Source organism: Neolamprologus brichardi, chromosome 4 (genome assembly GCF_056152115.1).
Source record: "Neolamprologus brichardi isolate AB-2024 chromosome 4, ASM5615211v1, whole genome shotgun sequence".
NCBI classification, from domain to species: Eukaryota; Metazoa; Chordata; class Actinopteri; order Cichliformes; family Cichlidae; genus Neolamprologus; species Neolamprologus brichardi.
The window spans coordinates 18,388,106-18,410,412 of NC_142107.1; the positions used below are offsets into that span (position 1 = coordinate 18,388,106).

Below are 22,307 nucleotides of genomic sequence, written 5' to 3' on the forward strand. Positions count from 1 at the left end.
CTCTAACTTGTCATATGTGCAGGGTACACCCTGGACAGATCACCAGTACACATAAAGATTTTCAAGTAAAATTCCAAATCATTTTCAGCATGATTACCAAGGGGTTTGAGCAAAAATAGCTTCACACCCACTGCTGTTACATCACACTAAACATAACCTCAAAGTCAAGTAGACCTTCAGCTATTTATTGTGATTGGTTATTGGGTGTCCCACTCACTACACTAATACAAAATGACTCCTTAATATAATAGTAAGTTAAATAACACATTTTTGCAAAGAGAAATCTGCAAAAACAATGCAACTCACATCTCTCTCTATAACTTCACATTAGGTGTCAGTCTTGTGGCTTTGAAGGCTAATTTGCTGTTGGCTAAAGTCTAATAGGGAAACACATGCACGCATTCACCCGCACACTCACACACAATCCTCCTCTCACTCTTGCACATCCCACACATGTGCACCGCCACACAGTGTCATAAATAGACAGACAGTGCCAATCTGGGGCCTGGACACGAGCCAGCTCTGCAGCAGCTCAGTAGTTAAATTATTAACACCAACTGGGAGAGAGACAAAGAGAGGAGCAGATCAGGCAGCTCGGCAAAGAGGAGATCTGGAGAGGAGAAAAGAAGAGGTGAATCGAGACAAACTAAACATCAGAGGTGCAGAGGAGGTTTGCTGTTTAGGTTAGTGCGGTGCGTAAAGATGGATAGAGAGATGAGCGAAAGCAAACAGGCATGCGAAGTGTAAAAATATCTCCTTGATTTCCAGTAGAGTGGGAGATTTTGGGATGAACACAGAAAACAACAGGGTCTTGGTGAGAGGAAGGTAGAGAGGTGGATGATGAGGTTTTTCATAGATGGAACTGGAATACTAATGCTGCATCAGTGTGTTGGTGTGTGTGTTTAGTAGAGTGAGGGGAGGGGAAAAGAGATGGAGAGAGATCTGGGGATGTTGGTTCTGATCCAGAGAGTTAATGTTGCGCTCATTGATGGATAGAGTGCCAGGAATGAGGCTCCATACTCACACAAGATGGATGGAGCACTGCTCTCTCCTTCTCTCTCTGCTCTATAGTTTAATGCCTCTCATCTTATTTATTCCTCTTTTTCAAAGATAAACAGTAATCAGAGAGCCCTGCCACCAGGAGCAGCGGCATGCGTATTGGTAAAGAGGCTTTACCCCTGTGTCGAGGCATCCTGTATTGTGTCCGTCCTATTAACTAAATGTAAAACGCATCACCAAAATCACCAAAGACTCAGTGATGGTATCCAAATTTACTGACATATATTGTAACAGACGACAAGATCAGCATCTTGCTTGGATTTCTATATATTTGCAGAAATTATCTGTAAACTCTCTGGAAAAAAAGACATTTGAAGTAGAAGATCGAGTCCTGAATGCATGTGAGGATTGCGTGGCTTATACAACCAAAAAAAAAAGTAAACTTCAAGTTAAAAAGTGTTTGGCTAAGTGTGAACAAGTGACTTGTGAATGTGAATGCATGCTCAGCAAGATAAAAAATCAAAAAAACAACAACAAAAACCAAATGTGAAGTGTAACCGAGTGTTTTGTATTGGGCGTGCATACATGGATGTACACATGCATGTACAGAACGTGTGTTGTTTTTATTTAGCTTGCCTCCTTTGGCCATAAAGCCCCCACCACTTTCATTGTAAATACACAAAAACACACACTTTCCCCAGTTTCCTCCTTTATGGCGGGGGCATCGGGGGGTGAAGTGATCTGTGCGAAAGCCTCCTGTTCTATGCGCCGCGCGGCTGAGGCAGAGGGGGATTGTGGGTAGCTGCTGTCTGCAGGGGTGTGTTGGAGGGGGGGGGGAGCGGGGGTAGAGGGGAGGGGGGGTTGCCGGGGCGGGCGGCAGCAGATGGCGTGCCACACTGTGAGGGCCGTCGGCTGGCATCCAGAGGAGGAGGAAGAGGGAGGGAGGAAGATAGGAGGTGGGGTGGGGGGAGGTGGAAATGGAAGATGGGGGGGGGGGGGGGGGTACAGGGATTGGAGGGGCACTGCTCCCAAAGTGCCAGCAGGCATCAGGAGAGACAGAGAGAGACAGAGAGAGAGACAGAGGTGAGGGGCTTTGGTGGGAGACAGGCTGGTAGACAGGCAGACTGGAGGGAACCCAGAGACTCTGAGATTAGTGGTTAAGCAGGGCTTGGGAGCATGATTTCATTGCTAATTGCATTCACTGAAGAAGAACCAAAACGACAGATTTGTCTTTGAACCCTAATTCACTAGTGACTTTTGACCTTTTCCACTTCCATACAGTGTCGCCCAGTGCCCACCACTGAGGGGGATTAGCACACAGGACCAAACAGAGGTCCTCCTTTGGCATATTGTTGTCTGAGGATTGCCACCAATCTAGCATGAGGTTGGCATGTGGAGGGCATCGGGTTGGCATATGTACTGTGAGGAGTTGACACAGGGTCTGGTCTGATGTGACATAAGTTTGGCAGGCTTGGCATCAAGGTGGCACAAGACTGGCACCGGGTTAGTGAGGGGTGCCGAATGGATAGTGTCTGTCAAAGAGGTTACAGATGGGTCTGTGCAGTCTCGTTGCTTTATGTGTCTACCTCTGACCCAGACAGGCAACTGATAAACAGAGTTTTACATCCTATATTAAACATAAACTTAATTAACTTGCATTGCTATAAGTGAATGCCATTGTACTTCTGTATGTAAAGTCATCTGAAAGCATGCAGCTACTGCTACATAATTTGCTAATGTTACTTATTATCTGCATTGCATTGTCATTTAATTTCTAAAAATGTATACTTTAAACTGCAATATAATAAACAATTGCTGGACTGTTGGTTAAATTGAGTTTAGAGAAGAGTTTTCTGCTCTGAAATATAGTCAGTTAGTTGTGTATGGTGTTATTAAAGTTATTAGTAAAGATAGCGGCATTGCAAACGTATAACGTACTTGATAAAATTCATTTTGCACCACTGCCTTCGCTCAGAGCTGTTTGTGTTTACGCTTTGAAACTCGAGTCGCTCTCGCTCAGGAGATGGCACACAGGACCTAAATATTTCATTTCAAAAATTTCATTTCCCATTCATACGTGCACATGGTGCTCTACTGCTAACCCACATCTCACTCAGACCTCTTCAAATCTGTGCTAGAAAACTGTACTAAATGCAGTCAGGCTTAATAGCTGGGACACACTCTTGGGTCATTCAGGTTGCCCTACTTGGTTTTGTACGTTATCCTGCTTCATCTGCCAACTGTAGCCTTATCCACTGCAAAATTAAGGAAAACAAAAAATTAACAATGCAAACCTGTAACGTGCATTTTAGTTTTTGATCAAAGCCGTTGAACTTGAGATGTAATTTGGGTCACAGTCCTGGGAGCGGAGGAGATGTAGCAGTTTTTGGAGGTGAATGGGTCTCTCTTTGTATTCACTGTGAACGCCTCCCATTACCTGAAAGTATTGTTGAAAATGAGTCTCTGTCTTCTTCTAATTAAGGTGCGGGTAACAACCAGCACCTTCAGCAGAGCATGCACATATGAAGACAGACATAAACAGTCAACACACACAAGCACGCGTGCACACGTACACAGAGAACTCACAACCCGCTGCTGCTACCACAGAGAAGGGTTGAACAGATGTTGAGGAATTTAAGATGCAAAAGGGAACTGGGACTCCCCCGCACACACACCCACCCTGTGCCCCACCTTTCTGTACCCCCTCCTTCACATAGGCGCGCACACACTCACACAACCAGTTTTGCACTTTAACACACACACAAATCTACATAAATTACACCTAAAACTTGAACATACATCATCCTCGACTCTTCTCCTTTTGAAAAGATTTGTGTGGATGTACACACATGCACATATGTGCACAAGTGCATGCACAAAAGCAGACACAAGCACACATGCGTGCATGCATTGTGGCCCACATCCCCCTCCAGGCTGGCCCTGCTCAAAAGGGGCACCATGTGGCACTCTATTCCCTCTGGCAAGAGACACTAACTCTGCCAGCTTTGCATTGTCCTCTGCCCACTGGAGAGCACGCGCCCAAACCACGGACCCTCTCTGTCTTTACCCCCATTTCTCCTTCTCTTTCTCTCTTACTTTCATTGCCTTTCCTCTTGTTCATCGCATGCAAACTGAGATAGATGTCGTTTACCTGCTTTTGCTCTCCCAAGTGCACAGAAACTCAAGATGAATATGTGTGTTTGTGCTGAGACTCTGCTGGGAAATCTTTCCCTCGTGCTTCATTGTTTGCCTTTGTGTCCCACCAACTTTCCAACCTTCATCCAAGAGAAATAGTAAATGTCACTTTAAAAGTGCTTTGTTAATGTTGATTGGTTTGGCCTCATTCAAATAAAATATAATTAATATACCCCAGAAATTCAACAAGTATCCAGCTGCCTGTCTGGTTAACAATTTTTCTTTATATTATATCTCTCAACAATTAATTAGTTGGACCCTTGATTCATTGATTCATAGTGTATGCCTCTCATACCAGCAAAGATCTAAATGTTGGTGTGAAAGGGAACTCTAAATGAATAGATATCAAGTGCAGTCATGTATAAAAAGTGGCAGTGCTGGGACATTGTTATGTTAAGTAAAGCTTTGTGACGTCCCATTAATACTGGTTAGATCCTGAACACTGCATAAGGATCGCATTGTATTATAGTCTGTTTGTCTGGATTCTATTTGAAGTGGGTTCCTTGTATCAACACATATTATGAGAACATATTAAAGAATCAGTGTTACAGATCTAAGGTAATACAATGGAGAACAATACAAATGATTTAAAATCTTATGAAATTAATTGCACTATTTACAGAGGAAAGTTTATATTTGAGACTTTGCGGGGTATACAAACTTTACTTTTGTTCTTAGCCCTAAATAAAAGGCCATCCGTGCAAAAGTCATATAAACGATGCTTTGATTTCTCTTTCCTTTTCTTCCGGTCCCTCAGAGGGAAGTGGTTCTGTCCCTCTTTTCCACCACACAGCTGCTCTGAGGAGAGAGGGGCTCCACGGGGCTCTGGGTAGCCTTAGCTCTCTGTGCTTGGGTGAGAATTAGCCAGCTTTAGTGCTTGCCTTGCCTTCTAATCCCTTAATCTGGCGATGCTGAGGAGGAAGGCTTTAGAGAAGAGATGGTGTGTCAGTCCATGTCTTCACATCTTTCTTGGCACACTCAGGCACATGGAAAAGTTTGCAGTTGAGAGTTTCGCATTGCTTTCATGAATTGGGCATGCTGTTCTGTGTGATGTGTGTCATCTAGAAATTGTTCGAACATTGAATTTAGCAGTGCAAAATGTATTGCTTTGCCTTCGTATAAATGTAGAAATAGAGAAGAGGATTTGTCATCCCAGGTAACAAATACATTTCTCAAATTTAAAACTATGTTTTAAACGCACACTGTTTCTTCATTGTGTTGCTCTTAAACACGCTGTACTTATTTCTTTTATCTAATTATAGTCAGTGAACACAGCACTTCATAATCACAATTCAAGGTGATTTAATTTGATTTAATTCACTGTGATTTGGTCAGGGATAGCTCAATAGGTGGAGTGGTGGCCCCATGATCGGAAGATCGGGGGTTCGATTCCCTAAACAACTACCCTGAGGTACCCCTGAGCAAGGTACTGTCCCTAAACACTGCTCCCCGTGCACCCAGTGGCTTCCTGTTGCTTCACTGAGTGAATGGGTTAAATGCAGAGAGGAATTTCTCTACGGGGTTCAATAAAGTACAGGGTGGGCCATTAATATGGATACACCGTAATAAAATGCGAATGGTTGGTGATATTAAAGTCCTGTTTGTGACACATTAGTATATGTGAGGGGGCAAACTCCTCAAGATGGGTGGTGACCATAGTGGCCATTTAGAAGTCGGCCATCTTGGATACAACTTTTGTTTTTTCAATAGGAAGAGGGCCATGTGACACATCAAATTTATTGGTAATGTCACAAGAAAAACAATGGTGTGCTTGGTTTCAACGTAATTTTATTCTTTCATGAGTTATTTACAAGTTTCTGACCACTGATAAAATGTGTTCAATGTGCTGCCCATTGTGTTGGATTGTCAATGCAACCCTCTTCTCCCACTCTTCACACACTGATAGCAACACTGCAGGAGAAATGCCAGCACATGCATCCAGTATCCGTAGTTTCAGGTGCTGCACATCTCGTTATCTTCACACCATAGACAATTGCCTTCAGATGACCCCAAAGATAAAAGTCTAAGGGGGTCAGATCGGGAAACCTTGGGGGCCATTCAACTGGCCCACGACGACCAATCCACTTTCCAAGAAACTGTTCATCTAGGAATGCTCAGACCTGGCACCCATAATGTGGTGGTGCACCATCTTGCTGGAAAACTCAGGGAACGTGCCAGCTTCAGTGAATAAGGGGGGAAATATCCAGTGGCCTTGAGGTTTCCATTGATGAAGAATGGACCCACTATCGTTGTACCCCATATACCACACCAAACCATCACTTTTGTTGTTCCAACAGTCTTGGAGGGATCCATCCAATGTGGGTTAGTGTCAGACCAATAGCGGTGGTTTTGTTTGTTAACTTCACCATTCACATAAAAGTTTGCTTCATCACTGAACAAAATCTTCTGCGCGAACTGAGGGTCCTGTTCCAATTTTTGTTTTGCCTATTCTGCAAATTCTGTGCGCCGATCTGGGTCATCCTCATTGAGATGCTGCAGTAGCTGGAGTTTGTATGGGTGCCATTTGTGAGTAGCTAATATCCACCGAAGGGATGTTCGACTAATGCCACTTTCCAGTGACATGCGGCGAGTGCTACGCTGTGGGCTCTTGCTGAATGAAGCTAGGACAGCCACTGATGTTTCTTCATTAGTGACAGTTTTCTTGCGTCCACATTTTGGCAAATCCAACACTGAACCAGTTTCACGAAACTTAGCAAGCAGTTTGCTGACTGTAGCATGGGAGATGGGTGGCCTCGTAGGGTGTCTTGCATTGAAATCTGCTGCAATGACCCGGTTACTGCGTTCACCAGATATCAACACAATTTCGCTCCTCACGTGTTAACCTCTTCGACATGTCAATGGCTGTGAACAAAGAGAAACTTGTAAATAACTCATGAAAGAATAAAGTTACGCTGAAACCAAGCACACCATTGTTTTTCTTGTGACATTACCAATAAGTTTGATGTGTCACATGGCCCTCTTCCTATTGAAAAAACAAAAGTTGTATCCAAGATGGCCGACTTCTAAATGGCCAACATGGTCACCACCCATCTTGAGGAGTTTGCCCCCTCACATATACTAATGTGCTACAAACAGGACTTTAATATCACCAACCATTCGCATTTTATTACGGTGTATCCATATAAATGGCCCACCCTGTATAATTTAAGGTGTTAAGGTGACAAACTTGTTAGCCAAGAATTAGCGTTCATTGAAAAGTCGCATTTTGGACTTTGTAAATTTGATTGGGTACTTACTCTCTTTTAACTCTTTCTTTGGTCTCCTTTATTCTTTATTCTTTTATTTTTTTATTTTTATTTTATTTTTTTTTGATAAATGCAGAGATGTTTAAATATATCCTGTGTATTTGTCTATATTTAGTGGCAGGCAGGTCAGTGGGTTTTTAGAGGTTTTTTTCCACTTGGAACAGCTGCTTGCTCTAGCCGAAAACAACATTATCAGAGTAATGTTTAAAATAAAAACATCAAAGTTATAGGCCACTCGGCTAACAATGAGCTACAAGTTGCTTTAAACCTCTTAAAACCTGAAGAGATTCCGATAATATTTCCTCTGGACTCATCACATCGCGGTACCTCTTTCATATTGGAATTTAAAACAAAGTAAAAATATCAGCTGTACCCACCTAAATGACTGGGCACAAGCTTAGCTTCATTTGAAGTGTTTGGGAAGTAGGAGCATAAATAAACCAGTACCCATAAATTGAGCATCTCTTGTAGAGAGAAGAAAAAATCCTCAGCTCAATCAAAAACAAACATTTTCAAAACACAGTGCTGTGCGATATTAAAGTATTAGTTCTAAAACCCAGAGCTGATAAACACTTTATACATTTAATATCTTGCAGAGCCACTGAGCTTTATTTTGGCACAAATAATTTTTAATTGGCATTGATGACTTGCATTGGGGTCCCTTTGTGTTTTGCTATGTTTCAGTGCTTTTTCTGCCTTTCCAAAATGCGCTCACAGAGCAGTTCTACAGATTTACAACATACTGGTGTACAGGGTTCAGTGCAGCATAGATGCCTGTTTGTGTCACTGCACACACTGGAAACACACACAGAAGCTGAACTATTAGAGTTCCAAGGTGTAAATCAAAGCATGTTAATAAATTCAAACTTTGAGAAAATGGTTTTAAAATGAAAGAACGTGGTGATTAACTCCTGATTAGTGAGTGGTTAAATTCTAGTTGTGCTAATGGCCTATGAATAACAAAGCGTTCCGACATGTTAACATTGTCATGAATGCAATAACACAGAGGGACAGCCTGGTACTGATTGTGCAACCACACGGTAATGAATGGCTAATGTGCTGGTACAGAAGAGATGTTAATGCCATCCTAATTCGCTTTTGCTCAGAGCAAGGCGTTGCATCCTGAGCTTGTTAATCTGAACCCTTTAAACCTTTAATCTGGCAGTCTTTTACATACACGCAGACACACACACACAAAGGCATGACAGCCAACCTGTCATTGCCTTGTAAAAGCACATACCTGCCACACCTCTCTCAAGCTCCCTCTCTTTCTCAGAGACACATGTGACATATTGAGTGCCTGCAGCGAGATTCTTCCCCATGAGTGGCATTCCAGAGCAGGCTGTCCCAGGGGAGCATGAGAGTGGAGCTGGGCGTGGGGGCAGTTGAGGCTGTCGTCAGAGGGAGTGCAGTGTAGGGACCTTGTTGATGCAAAAGTCTGGAATGTTGTTGGTCTGCGCTCTTGGTCAAGTGTTGTGACTACATGAGCGGCAGAACAGATTGGCCTGAGCTGACCAGCAACGATGTGTCCCATTGGACGGATAATAGGTAATCCCCACCAGCAGAAAAAAAAGGGTCCACAATCAGCCTCATACTAGCCATGTCAAACTAACACATCACATCATAATCTAAGGACATTGTGCTTTGGAGCCAATTTAGTCAACAAGTTTAAGACAAGAACAAGATAACAGACGAAAATATAAAATTACAAGTGATGCTCTTAAAATCAGAACATTAAAAACAAGATGTCAGATGATAGGTAGAAAATCAAAAAATCTTTCCTTTTCCTCACAGCTGCGGACACAAAACACCTTCAGAAATATTCCGTGCGGCAGCTGGAAATCAAATCATTTAACACTTTTCCAGTTAAATACACTAAAAAGGGAGTAACCTTCATGTTGAACTGTGTGTATCAGTTGCAGTGCTGTGTTCTCTGTAGCTTCAACAGACATTTGTGATTTTGTCTGAAAAGAATGAAGCTTATTTTAAGCAATGTGGAATGTAGAAGCATCTTTGTGTATTGCAACTTGTATCCACTAAACATCACTTTCCTTTATCCTGCCTGCAGCAGACACGTGCGCATGCAGATTTCTAGGCCTTTCCACTGCGTTTTGTTGACTGTGTCTTTCTTCTTAATTAGATCAGAATGGGAGACTTTATTGCGTGAGGTTAGACAGTGTGTGTGTATGTTTTTGTGTATGTGTGTGTGTTTGTGCATTTTTGCAACATATTATGTTATAATTTTCCTTCTTTCTCTCCCTTCGTCCTCACTCATCTCCTTTTTTTTCTGTCTGTCTGTCGGTTAATATTTCATTTGCTTTGTCGTCTTCTCAGGCTGGTACATTAACCAGCGGTGCCAGTCGAGCTCACTGCTTGTGGCTGGCTGTATAAAAATAAACACACTCTAGTTGTAATGAACAGATGTCACAGAATTTAAACGTGCACCCCACTCCTCCCCCCACCTCCCTCCTTCTCCTCAGCACACACAAACACACTTCACCCTCCTCTCCTCATCTTCCTTCTCATTCTTGCTCATGCATAAAGGCGCACACGCACGCGCACGCACACACTGCATGCAAGTGCGTTATACACTCCTGTGTCCACTTGTACTGAGAAATACAAAGAGCACTTGTTCACATGAATGTTTATTGAACATACACACAAACTCTTATACGTGCGTTCCCATGTGAGCGTTTCCTGGCAGAGGTTCATGCATGGCAGACACTGTGCTGCTCTGCCGGTCTCTTCATTGCTTTCTCTGTCTCTATTTGCTTCTCTCTTCTCCCTCCCTCTCTGTCTGTCTGTCTGTGTATCTGTTAGTCTCACAGCAGACTAACACTGCGGTCATTTTACAGACTATTTTCATAAGGTCCTCCCATTCACTTTGCAGAACCAGCCTGTCATCCCACAATCCCCGGCGGCATCATCAGAACCCATTTTGGTACTGTGAAGAAGGGATGAACACAATGACTGTGTGTGTATATGTGTGTCCATCCCCCTTGTCACTCCCGCTCTTTTTCCCACTGAGCGCGTGCCAGCTCTCTGTGTTTCCTGGCTGGCAGGACCGAAGGAGAGACGATTGTTCTGTACCTACCCAGAGACCCTTCCTTGCCAAGCCTGGGATGAAATCCTTTCTATAGCGCTAACTCCTCACAGTCGGGCGCCTCACAGCAAAACGCACACCATCACTTCTCCAGGTGGGAGGGTGATACCATGTCAGAAGTCAAGCAGATACACAGAAGTCTGTTTTACACGCTGCAGAAACATGTTTTTCTTTCTTTTTGCGAGTCAATTGTTCCTGTTTAAAAAATGTTCCCACCTTTAAATAATTTAAATAATTATTTTTGCTTTAGAAACGAAATAATGTTTTGTTGATTGTGTGGAATGATCTGGTTTTGTTTCAGGGTGGTCCAATGTTATTGTAAACATTACATGAAATGTTCTTTAATTCTTATAAAAAATTCTTACTGAAATGTTCTCGTTATCTTTACCTCTTTTAGTTTCCCTCATTTCATTGCACTGTTTTTAGTTCAAGGACTTTGTCCCACCAACATCTATGAGTTTAATTATTTCAATAATGGCACATCAAATTTGCATTTCAGACCCAACAATGAATTTCAATTACTTAATCAAGACAAGCTGTATCAAAAGGTTGTTTTTAAAAAAAAATCTAAATTATTGTTAACTGAATACTGCACTGAAAAAACCCCCAAAAAACAAGTTTTTTATTAATCCATAAAAATGGGATTTGCAGTGCTTCTGTCTAATAAATCAAAGCTGATGATCATAGGCAAGCATAGAAGAAAAAGGTGTTTATCACCGTGTGATGAGCCAGAAGGCTACTCTAAAGTTCTTGCTTCAAGTTTGGAAGAGCTGAGGAAATTAATGGTGATGGACAGAGCAGGTCATCCTCTGATGGCAGAAGAGGCGGGCGAATGGAGATTAAAGGTGACTGAGAGAAGCGGAGATGATGAAGGGATGAAGGAAAAGGGAGAGATGAAAGGGAAAGGGGAGAGGTACGGAGGTCGTCCGGGGGGTGATCAGTGAGGTGGATGCGATGCCATCTGACAGGTCCAGCTGGGAGACTGCCCGCCCCCCAGCGCTGCAAACTGGTCAATATGGAGGCCAATTACTGCTGCCCATGTGACCAGGGCATCATCCAACCCTATCATAACACACACGCACGCACACGCACGCGTACACATGCCATCTGTGTAGACCAGCAACGAACCCCAACCCCCTCTGATCCAGTTGCGTCCCTGCGCACGCTTCTACTTAACCTCCTAAACAGGAGGCCAGCCACGCCCACCCTCCGGAACCTCCTGAGCATACCGGAACTGGGCCATGGTAAGGATGTGATACAGGTCAAGAAGAGTTTCTGTACTCAAATTACGTGAACAAACATTTCTGTTCAGGTAGCAATCCTATGCGTCAACATCTTGCACCGCAGAAACCCCGGAAAAAAGCACCTGGCCACCCGCCAAGGTCCTGAAACCTACCTGGCTCTCACCCTGATCTCCACCTCTGTTTTTTTGGGGCGGTTTTTGCACCCCTGGCAGTTTATCCCTGCCCCTTTTACCCTCCAACCTCCTATCACCCCTTTCCCCTCCACCTTACTTCCTCCCCTCCACCTTACTTCCCCCCCCCCCCCCCCCCACCTCTTTTTCCCTTGGCAGAACCTCCAGCAGTAGCACACTCTCAGTTTAGCTTCTGCCTCGTCTCCTGCCCCACTGCCCGTACTCCGCCGTGCCCCATTGTGCGATAACAAACAGATGTTGTGGAATTTCCTCTGAACGAACTGCCAGTGACAGGCCTGCACCCTTGTCTGGCAGTGTGAGGGGCGGGGGTGCGCACTGGCACAGAGTTTGGCAAAAGGGTTGGCCGAAACCTGCGCGATTGTTTCCTCAGTCTGTACACATGTGGAACATTTCAGTTTTTCAGCGCTGCTGCGTGCGCGCAGGTGCCAGAGAAGTTAATGTAAGCACTGGTGTGTGTGTGTGTACTTTCCTCATTCTTCCTTTTTTTGTTCATAAATTATTAAATCTCTCTCTCTCTCACACTCTCTCTCTCTCTCTCTCTCACACACACACCACACACACACACACAGTGTTGTATATTTCTCTGTCTCCCTGTCTGTGTCCCTTTTAACTGACTCATTTTGTTTTCAGTCACAGACAGATTGCGACAGTTCACAATCTCTTGAACAGATCATCTTTTCCCCCCATCGACTTTTAATTCCCAGCGCTTTTATCCCCCCTCATATCTTTTGCACATATTCTTAACTGATATCTGCATTTAGCAAAACACTCGATTATTATTTTAGCTAGACGTTAATTGGAATTCACACCATACTACTTGTGACATTTTGATAATCGCACTATTGACTGTTATGTCGGACAAACACTCTAGATTTTTTCCCCCTACCAAGTTGAGTGAGAAAACGAGTGGGCATGAACATGATAATTTAAACAGCGAGATTCATTCACTCACTTTTCATCCTGAGTGGAGCACGGAGTGTCACTGGAAGTTTTTTTTTCTTAAGTCAGACTAGCTGAATGATTTTTTTTGTAAATGCAATTTAGTTTTTATTTACGATATCACCACAAATTATACATTAAATGATTTAATCACAGAAAAGAAAAAATGTTTGCAGAAATTCATAAACTCTATAAGAAAAACACTTGTGAATTCCTCATCTCTTTTCTTTTTTATTGACGAGAGCTGCATATATTTATATTTAAAATATTTCTCAGTTTGACCTTATTGCACACTCCTTTATGAGCTTATTGTGTCACAACCTCTCTTTCCCTCTACACGCACTTAGCGCTCACGCAGAGGCCTGTAATCGTTCCATGGAACTAAAAGCATAAATGCGTTCACTGCATGACTAACAGTGGCAAGTTAGTAGACCAGAGGTTGCCAATCTAACTGATTTGCTCTTTTTCCTTCAAAGCTAAAACCTTTTGCAAGCTGCCTGCGATTTTTTAAATCAACTACTACTACTTTCTTTCAAATTTGGCTATCGCGTGTGTCTGTATGTGTGCCATCAGCCTAATTTGTTGCAAGGTAACCGCATGTGAGGACTTTCAACACCCGCAGTTAAATTCCAAGGATGCAACACAACCTTCTTGCAATGCATGAGCTCGTGTACTACATAACATTAGAGAGAAATATGCATATTCATAGGCCAACTCTTCACAGAAATGCCTTACTGCTGTGTATCTGCGTGAGTTGTGTGTACGATGTGTGTGTGTGTGTGTGCGTGTGTGTGTTTTGCGAAGGGTTACTCGGGATGAGCGCTCTCGTTTTTAAACGTCCTGGATAATGAACAGATGCTGCAAAAATTAGGAAAGAAACATCGACTCCTCCCAGCAGTGCCACTTTGGCCCGGTGAACTGGCACACTGGCGCACACACTGGGTTGTCCTCTCCGGAGCTCCTGGTGCTGCTGCTGGGGAACATTAAGGGACTTGGCACGGCTTTCCTCCGCCAGGCTGCCAGCCTCTCACTCTTTCACTCTCACCGGACTGTGGAGGAAGAGGAGGTGGTGATGGTGGTGTCGGGGGTTCTGGGAGTATTTTGATAGATGCCCTCTCCCACTGCTGGCTGGATTCACTTTTAGATTGGCTCCTCCAGAAATCCATGCAGCCTCTTCTTTTTATTTATTTTTTCTGCTGATGAGGCCAAAAAGAACATAGGGGCACAAAAGTGTTAACACAAAAAAGCAGAGTGGGCCTCAGAGTTTTATGTGGGAGGAGGTTTAAAGCAAATAATCCGAAACAACAGTGTCTGATCATCGGTTTGATTCCCACCAGGGACTGTCACTGCACCCATGAGTTGAGCTTCTATAAATAGAAGTATTTGTTTTAATATATTGATCAATCTTCAATGATATTTATCACATAAAACAACATACTGTTATTACAGAAGAATTTACAGACTAGTTGAGGATCAGTAAAAATATATGCCGTCAATATGTCCGAACTACAAAACGTGTAACGATATTTTTCCTGTTACAGGTATGTTCACGACGAAAAACTCGTCTTTTTTCAAGCTTTTCGGGGTATTATAATTTTTATATTCCACGTGACGATATCTTCCTCTTTTGGGGAAGAGAGAGATAAAAATGGCAATTTTCACAACTTAGTTTTCACAATAAAACACTCATTTTATTTTTAAATGATGTGAATCGTCGTTAGATCAATACCTAGTAAAGACGTCGAGGTTAATAAGTTGAATATATACGTTTAATTAAGAAAGTGCTGATTTTTTTTCTCTTTTTTTGACGGAAACTACTGTAAGTAAAAATAGTTTTTTTTTTTTTTTATCGGTGCATGTTTTACACAGAACATTATTACATTCTCACATAACTTATGGCGTGTCGCATTCATCCAAACCCTTAAGCACTGATATCAGCAGATTAAATTCATGGGAACACACAGATTTACCGAACTGACAGGAAATGATCAGCAAGTTGTTCCAGAAAAAAATACACGATTCCAACATTTCAAAGCAACATTTTAAACATCAATATAATTAAAACATTCTCCGCTCCCAAAACATCTGATTTATTTTAAAAAGCCGTGGAACAATCTGAGTTTTGCTTTTTGATATATTTATATAATTATTTGTTTTCTCTTCGGTGTTGATGTTGCGTACCATCACCCGCCACTCAGGTCCTGTGTGTGTCATTACAGCAGTGAGCACCCACCACATTTTGGGGAGCATATGGGTTCCAGGGCAGAGCTCCAAACCCAGCCGGGGTCGCAACGGCTGCCCCTTGCACTGTGACAGCGTGTGGACACCACACGCTGATTTTTCTTCCTTTAAATAATAAATACATAAATTAAAGGTGGTTAAATTGGTTTTTAGAAGTTATGTTATTCAGACTTCTCCTCTGTGATAAGCTGATGTGTGTGATAGGGAGAATTTACACCTCATATATCCACCTGAATTAATTCAAACACCTGATGAATAAGCCTATATATTCATATCGCCGTATTACTGAAGTGTTTAAATGTTTTCAGATGTGTTAAAGTTTGAAGAAGGGAACTTTTAGGAAAGGAACGTGAACTGATTATACATCAGCATGAATATGTTAATGAATAGTCTTTAAAATAATATTGTTTTAACAAATATTTGGATTTTAGCTGGTGTCACGGCTGCATTGCTTTCGTTGGGTCAGGATCGCAAAGTGTGTGTGTGTGTGTTTTACACAATTATAAATATGAAGGCATTTGAAACAAACAGGCCTAATGCTTATGTATCAATGATGTAAAGAGTATATAAGCGATCGAAATAATGTGATGATTAATAGAAGAGGTGTTTATGTGTTTTCCTTTTGGTGTTGGAACTTTAGACTTCTGAATGAGCGATGGAATATTCTGGTGCAAAAGAAAAGGACATAAACAACGTGTTTGTTTCCTAAAAATCTAAAAAATCACTCCCAAAATGGAGCCCTTTATGTTCTGCATGGCGTTAAGCTTCACACTGCATGGACCAAACACCAGGTGTAAGAGCTGTCCGAGGTGCTGAAAGAGACTTCTTTCTTCCTTCTTTCTGGTCAAGAAAGTGTGAAGGAGACTCCATGATGCTGTTAATTGCAGCGCTTAGCATAATTTAATCTGTATTTTGTGAGTGTGTGTGTGTACGTGTGTTCACCACGGTGTCCAGGTTCTATTCATCTTGTAGATTCTCCCTTAAGCCAAATGTCCGCAGTACATCTGTTGACGTCCTGAGATACATCCAAATCTTTCCATTCATTTTTAAAGGCTGAGCCCTTCGCCAGGCAAAAACGACGCACTGGCATCATTTTAGTCAATCGAGAAAGATGGCAACACCGATCTCTTCCTCCTGCCCTATTTTATAGGATAAAAGCCCCGAGGCTTGGAGGAACTCCTGCAGGTTGTGGCACGAGGCCCGGTCAGGCTCATAATATCCAAAAGGAGTGATGCAGTCTATGCACATTTTTTTTCTTATAAATTAAAGTCATTTTAATTCGAGATGTGGTCTGTAGGGGATATAAAACGCATGTAGATGTCCAAAGACTTAAAAAGGAATCAATTTGCACAGTCTCGTTTATCGTCGTTTTATTGTACCACACAGTTTGTTGAATACAAAGTTAAAAGACTTGAGTCTTTTCAAAAAATAAAGCAATAATAATATTAATAAAATAAATAAATTAAAATAACGAAAGAGCAAAAAAACAGAACAATGGTCAGCAACACAGTGTTCCCTTCATTTCCGGACACTATTAACATTAATTAGAAAACAATACAATAAATACGTGCAATAATAATGATAATAATAATAATAATAATGACAATAATAATAATAGTGAAGTGTTTAGCATAGCAGATTGCAAATAGAAAATATGGAACCAAAAATTTGATTTGAAAATAAAATACAGTGCAATGGCTCACTTAGAAGAGCAACGGTAATATGTATGAATAGAAGTAGAAAATTAAATAAGAAAAGTTCCGATTCCAATGTAATTTATTATATTTTTTTTTATATTTTTTTGTTTATTTATGTTTTTATTTTAGAAGTTGAACATTGTGGCCAGCCCATTTTCAGATTCGTGTTTATTCCTGTGTGTGTGTGTGTGTGTGTGTGTGTGTGTGTGTGTGTGTGTGTGTGTGTGTGTGTGTGTGTGTGTGTGTGTGTGTCTGCGCGCACCCGTGCGTGCAGCAACAGTGCTGATGAAACATACAGTGTCCTTCTGGGCCTACTTGCCTCGCTCTGTGGCCTCGTTAGATTTTGCATAGACGCAGAAACGATTGATTTGCTGTAGATTCTTCTAAAGCAACTCAACAAGTACAGTTCTCAGGATTTTTCCCTCTGTTTTCGTCTGGATTTAATTATTTCTAAAAAAAACAAAACAAAAAAACAAACCCCAAACAAACATACAAACACATCTTTCCAAATGTGATGTCGTTTTGCTCGGTTATTCATGTATTTTATTAGAAAACCATCGCAAATATCAGGGTAGAGCTGTAGCCAGTGATGTAGTGGTGAATAAATTAGTGCGTAAACTTTGACTCCCAGCCATGAAAATACAGACAACCACCAATACAAAGACAAACCACAGATTAAAATTATGAACAATTTAAAATTCCATTTTCCTCATTAGTCTTGATTTGTTTGTCAAATTTCCGCTTAGAGATAGAAACACTGCGCAAAATAACACTTTGCAGGTTAGGTGGACTACCTTCCACTACATCTCTGACTATAGCAAAAACATGTTTTAAGACAGAACAAATTAAAAGAACAACACTAATGACAACAAGTGGAGGATTTCCCCCAGAATGCCTCAATCCTGGCGGGTAAGCTTGTCAAAAAGTGTGCCGTGGATAGATTGTTGATTGCAAGGGGACGCACGATAGGCTTGTCGTCTAATTGTGAAAAAACGCGTTCAGTTCATCATACACGGGGGCCCGTTCGTGGTGTATGTGCATGTCGTGGTAAGGCAGGACGTTTTCAGTATGAATACCGCTCCTGGTCCCCGAGGAGCCAAACACCAGGTTGTGGGCCCCAGCGGGTCTGGAGCCAGGCAGACCGGAGTAATGCATAGAATAGTGGTACCCCTTCTCGTTGTCGGGGGACGCAGAGCCTTGATGCTTCAGGGAAAAGTTGCCATTGATGCACAGAGGCGGACTGAGAGGCCCCTCATATTCGGGACTGTTATACTCCGGGGATCCGCTCCCGCCATACAGTGAGTCGTAAGTCGAGCAATAGCCGTGTGTCCTCAGCGGGTGCGAGTTCGAGCCCGGTTGGCAGTGGGGGCTAGACAGACGCGCGCACTGGTAAGGGTAGGAATGCATGGAGAAGGAGCCTGACCCATACCTGCCCCCCTCCTGGCACTGCTGCTCAGTGAGGAAGTTGCGGGAGTTCAGCTGGAGGCATCCCGCCACCAGGTTGGTTGTAGGCTGGGAGAGACCCTTGCACAGCGTCTGGACGTAGGACACAAGGTCAGGCCTTTTCCCAGAGCGTAATATCTCAGACAAGGCCCAGATATAGTTTTTGGCCAATCGTAACGTCTCAATTTTGGACAGTTTTTGTGTTTTGGAGTAGCAGGGCACCACTTTACGCAGATTGTCCAGAGCAGAGTTCAGGTCATGCATGCGATTGCGTTCTCTAGTATTTGCTTTCATCCGCCGCATCTTGGAGCGCTCGACCCTGGCCTGGGTCATTTTGCGTTTTTTGGGGCCCCGTTTCTTGGGCCTGTCTCCCTCCGTGTCCTCTCCGTCGTCCTCTTCTTCCACTTCGTCGTCCTCGTCGTCTTCCCCATCGTGTTCTGAGTGAGTCCGACTGTCTCCTCTTAGACCAGAGACCTCCATGCCGTCCTGGGTGTCCTGATCCTCCTCTTTGATCTTGTCGCTGTCGCTGTCTTCGGCCCAGCCGGAATATTTTTGTACGTCGGGAAGCAGCGAAGGATCACTGAAAAGCCTCGTTAACATTGTGGATCTAGAGGGGAAGGGATATATCGAAAATTAGGCCTCGGAATCACAAGACATTTTGTGTGGGCGCTACAGATTGCGTGACAGCGAAGAAATTTCAGATACAATGGTTCCACAAAAACCCTAAATCAAACAAAGAAAAAAAACCCTTCCTTTATCGCACTTCTCAATAAAAAATCAAATATTTGGCTTATTTTAGGATTATACAAACTCCCGAGGATGTATTATATTTAAGGTTATTGCTAAATTGTTGTTGTCCCAGAAAAAATGACAAAATGCGTAAATTTGGGGAAAGAGTAAAAGTGAAAGAAATCCCTCAAATCTTTAGGCTAAGCTACAGCCAGACGGATCCCCATTTAATTCCCTGCTGTCAGTCGTATGCCCTGCCGCGTCCTATCGCAGCGGGTCCCAGCGGCAGGGGCCACATTACAGGTCCCATGGGGGCCCCCACTTTCACTCCTCCTGACGCCCATATACACTCCTGGCTGCATTCCAGCACCTCTGCTCATGGCAGGCAAGGCAAAGAGGATTTTATGTAATTGATAGGCTGTCCACCTAAATTTTGTCTGATCATATATACATTTATATATATACGAGAAAAAGGGAAACGGAACACAAAAAATCCGTTTTTAAAACATGTCACATCAATGAAAATAATAATAATCATAGTAAAAGTACATAAATACTGTCACTATCATTATAATACCTTATTATTAACCGTTAACAATTAATCGTTAATGACACTTGCTGACTGTAACGTCTGAAAAACGAAACGAAAGCGATCAGCCTACCACTTGATTAGCAAATGCAGTCCCATCACAGAAAAAGAAACACGCAGAAACACGGTGATCTTTGACAGATTCAATAAGGCTCCACTGGCTTCCTCCCTGACATGTTCCACTTCCGAGCTATTATTATAGTGCAGCAGCAGATAGACTTGCAGCTCATGGTAAGGTAGGCTGTGGTGGTTGGTTAATTATCTCGGGGGGTGTGCCAGGGGCAAAATCTAGTTTTTAAATCTCAGGCTCAGGAGGTTTGCTCAATTAGAAGCAAAAACACAACATCGTTTAATTAACAGACCGTGCAGCTTACACGAAATAGATTTCACACATAATTCAGTATGCACGAGTGCACGATTTCAAAGCACTTTTTAGTCAGCGATAACCTTTACAGATGGAAATCGCTTGTATCCTTTTAGCCCTCGTTAAATATATAAAAAAAATCAAGTCGTGAAATGGCCTCTCTTGCAAAGCCTCCTGCCCCTCCACTGAAAAAGGCTCTGTTTATGGTTCAAACCATGTTGTGGCGAGATAGATTGTTGAAGATAAAACTGGACAAACAGAGATAAATCATGCCGCAGACTGCCTGTCACAGTCAATGGCGTTGTCCCACCCTTTCATTTGCTCCGAGACTGAACGTGCAAATCATCGACAAAATCATCAATAAATCTCCCATTAAGCTCGAGGACGTCCTCCATCAAGGTACCGGAGCCGATTTATAAAAACAAATCTTCCACGGAAATGTCTCACACTCATTGTCTTTTGTTTGTCAGATTCAAGGTCCAGACGCAGGAATCTCTAAATCAAATTAGTGTCCGATGTGATCTATTTACAGCCCGTGCGCTGTGATCAGGGCTGCTCCAGTCCTCGGAACCGCTCCTGTAAATGATCATAAAGCAGTGAAATCGGGATCAGGAGACGCTTGGCTTTTTGACTTGAGCGCGTTAGGCTATCTGATTTATGATAATCCAGCTAGTTTGGGATGTTTGAAGTTAAAGGGCAAGCCGAGCAGGTGAGAGAGTGAGGAGCTATTTTGTGCAAATGCGTCCGCATTGGTATCCAACAAAAAGGCAAACACGAAAATTGCACGTTAATGCATAACATTTTTTTTTTGTTGGATTGGGTTTCAAAGCGTGCCATCACCGGCATTGTGCTTTTAATCTAGTGGATCGATCCCAACATACCAGAGCAAAGTCACTGACACTGGAGGTGACTATACATTTACATTTTTACCTGTAGAATAGACCTTTACAATCAAATGTATGTGCAATAAGTGTGTTTAATTCACCTCTAACATTTATTAAAAGTTAATTCTGACAATATGTCCAAACACCTGGAATTAAAATGCATTTAATTTATAGATTAAATTTCTCCTACATTTTGCACGGACACTTCAGCAACACTGATAGTTTTTTTTTTGTTTTTGTTCCAACTTACCTCGGCTCGAGCTCTTCGCAGGGGATGGGAGGAGAAAAAAAAACGCTCTTTACTTTCAGACCATCTTCAGGGACCGCACGAGCGAGTGAACCACCGCTCTCTATCAGAGTATAGGTGCAGGAAGCGCGCGTCTTTCTTCACTGGTGCTGACGTTAAGCGGTGCCGCTCTCCCAGCACGCGCGCCCGAATAAGTGGAGCTTGTGAACGAACGTGCGTCTTGGCTGTGTCTTTGTGTATACGTGTGAGTGACTGAGTGAGTAAGTGAGCATGTATGCATGTGTGTGTATGTGTGTGTGTGTGCGTGTGGCAACCGTGAGCTACCGGGGACGGGGTTACATACCAGCTATGGCTGTGATGCCAGCGCCCATATGGCTGGCACGTCACCGGCAAGAGCCATCACATGAGAGCCCGGTGATTGACATGCGCCCGCATTCGGAGAGATTTGCCCTCCCGGGGGAAAGAGAGACACACAGAGAGAAAGAGAGAAAGAGAGAGAGAGAAGCAGGAGGAGGTAGATGTGGTGGTGGTGGAGGAGGAGGAGGAGGGCTTCGCCATCTGTCACCGCGCTAGCGCTCACACAGCCAGAAAAAAGGAGGAAAAACAGAAGAGAGAGGGAGAAAATAAAATGGTGGAACAACAAAACTCATCATTGTTGACCTGTGCTGCTGTTTCAAGACATGTAAGCTACTTTTTTTTAAATCAAACCTGTGAAATTTGGTAATCCCCTGCCAAACTCACGACTCGGCGTTTTAATACAATATAACAGAGAGCTGCACAAATATCCCCGCACTTACGTACCACGAAAAAGGTGATATTAAAAGGGCTAAAGACAATTAAGTATGTGAAGTCATATCAGAAAACCCACTGATGCTAATTCCATATATTATGGTAGTCATCACCCTCCAGCATCACCCATGAAGGATATACTCTTATAAAAACGTGGAATAAGTGGCAATACAGTGGGTAAACGATAACCAGCAGTCAAACAAGAGCTACTTAAAAATATCTGAGCAAGCAATTAATCAATTATCTTCTCTCAAAGTCTATCCTCAAAGCCTATTATAAAATGATATCAATTAACTCTCATCAAATGAAAGGTGGGCAAACCATGTTTATTTGTGGGGTTTACCCTCCACCGCAGCTCTGGTTCAGAAGCTGAGTGGGGGAGGGAGA

General features: G+C 42.7%; 2 protein-coding genes across 5 annotated transcripts in view; one reads left to right on the plus strand and one right to left on the minus strand.

The window, feature by feature from the left end:
• The window catches only part of cdk12 (cyclin dependent kinase 12), a 49,798-nt gene that overhangs the window by 24,521 nt on the left and 2,970 nt on the right, over positions 1 to 22,307 (plus strand). The window contains exon 16 of one of the 2 annotated variants that reach the window (XR_015718999.1): positions 10,351 to 10,860. The exons of the other annotated variant lie outside the window; for it this stretch is intronic. The gene's annotated coding sequence lies outside the window, so the exon portion shown is untranslated. Of the gene's footprint in view, positions 1 to 10,350; positions 10,861 to 22,307 lie in introns of those variants that run through there. 2 annotated transcript variants of the gene reach the window in all.
• Positions 16,534 to 21,628, minus strand: LOC102776278 (neurogenic differentiation factor 2-like). Of its 3 annotated transcripts, XM_035904093.2 has the most exons (3): positions 21,135 to 21,628; positions 20,311 to 20,576; positions 16,534 to 18,925 (listed from the first exon to the last, which is right to left on the minus strand). In XM_035904093.2, the coding sequence occupies exons 2-3, from the start codon at positions 20,316 to 20,318 to the stop codon at positions 17,854 to 17,856; spliced, it is 1,080 nt and encodes a 359-aa protein (XP_035759986.1). In that variant the 5' UTR covers positions 20,319 to 20,576; positions 21,135 to 21,628; the 3' UTR covers positions 16,534 to 17,853. The 3 variants fall into 3 exon arrangements, with proteins under 3 accessions (XP_035759986.1, XP_006810158.1, XP_035759987.1); XM_006810095.3 differs by lacking the exon at positions 20,311 to 20,576 and having other exon boundaries at positions 21,135 to 21,625; XM_035904094.2 differs by lacking the exon at positions 21,135 to 21,628 and having other exon boundaries at positions 19,710 to 21,081.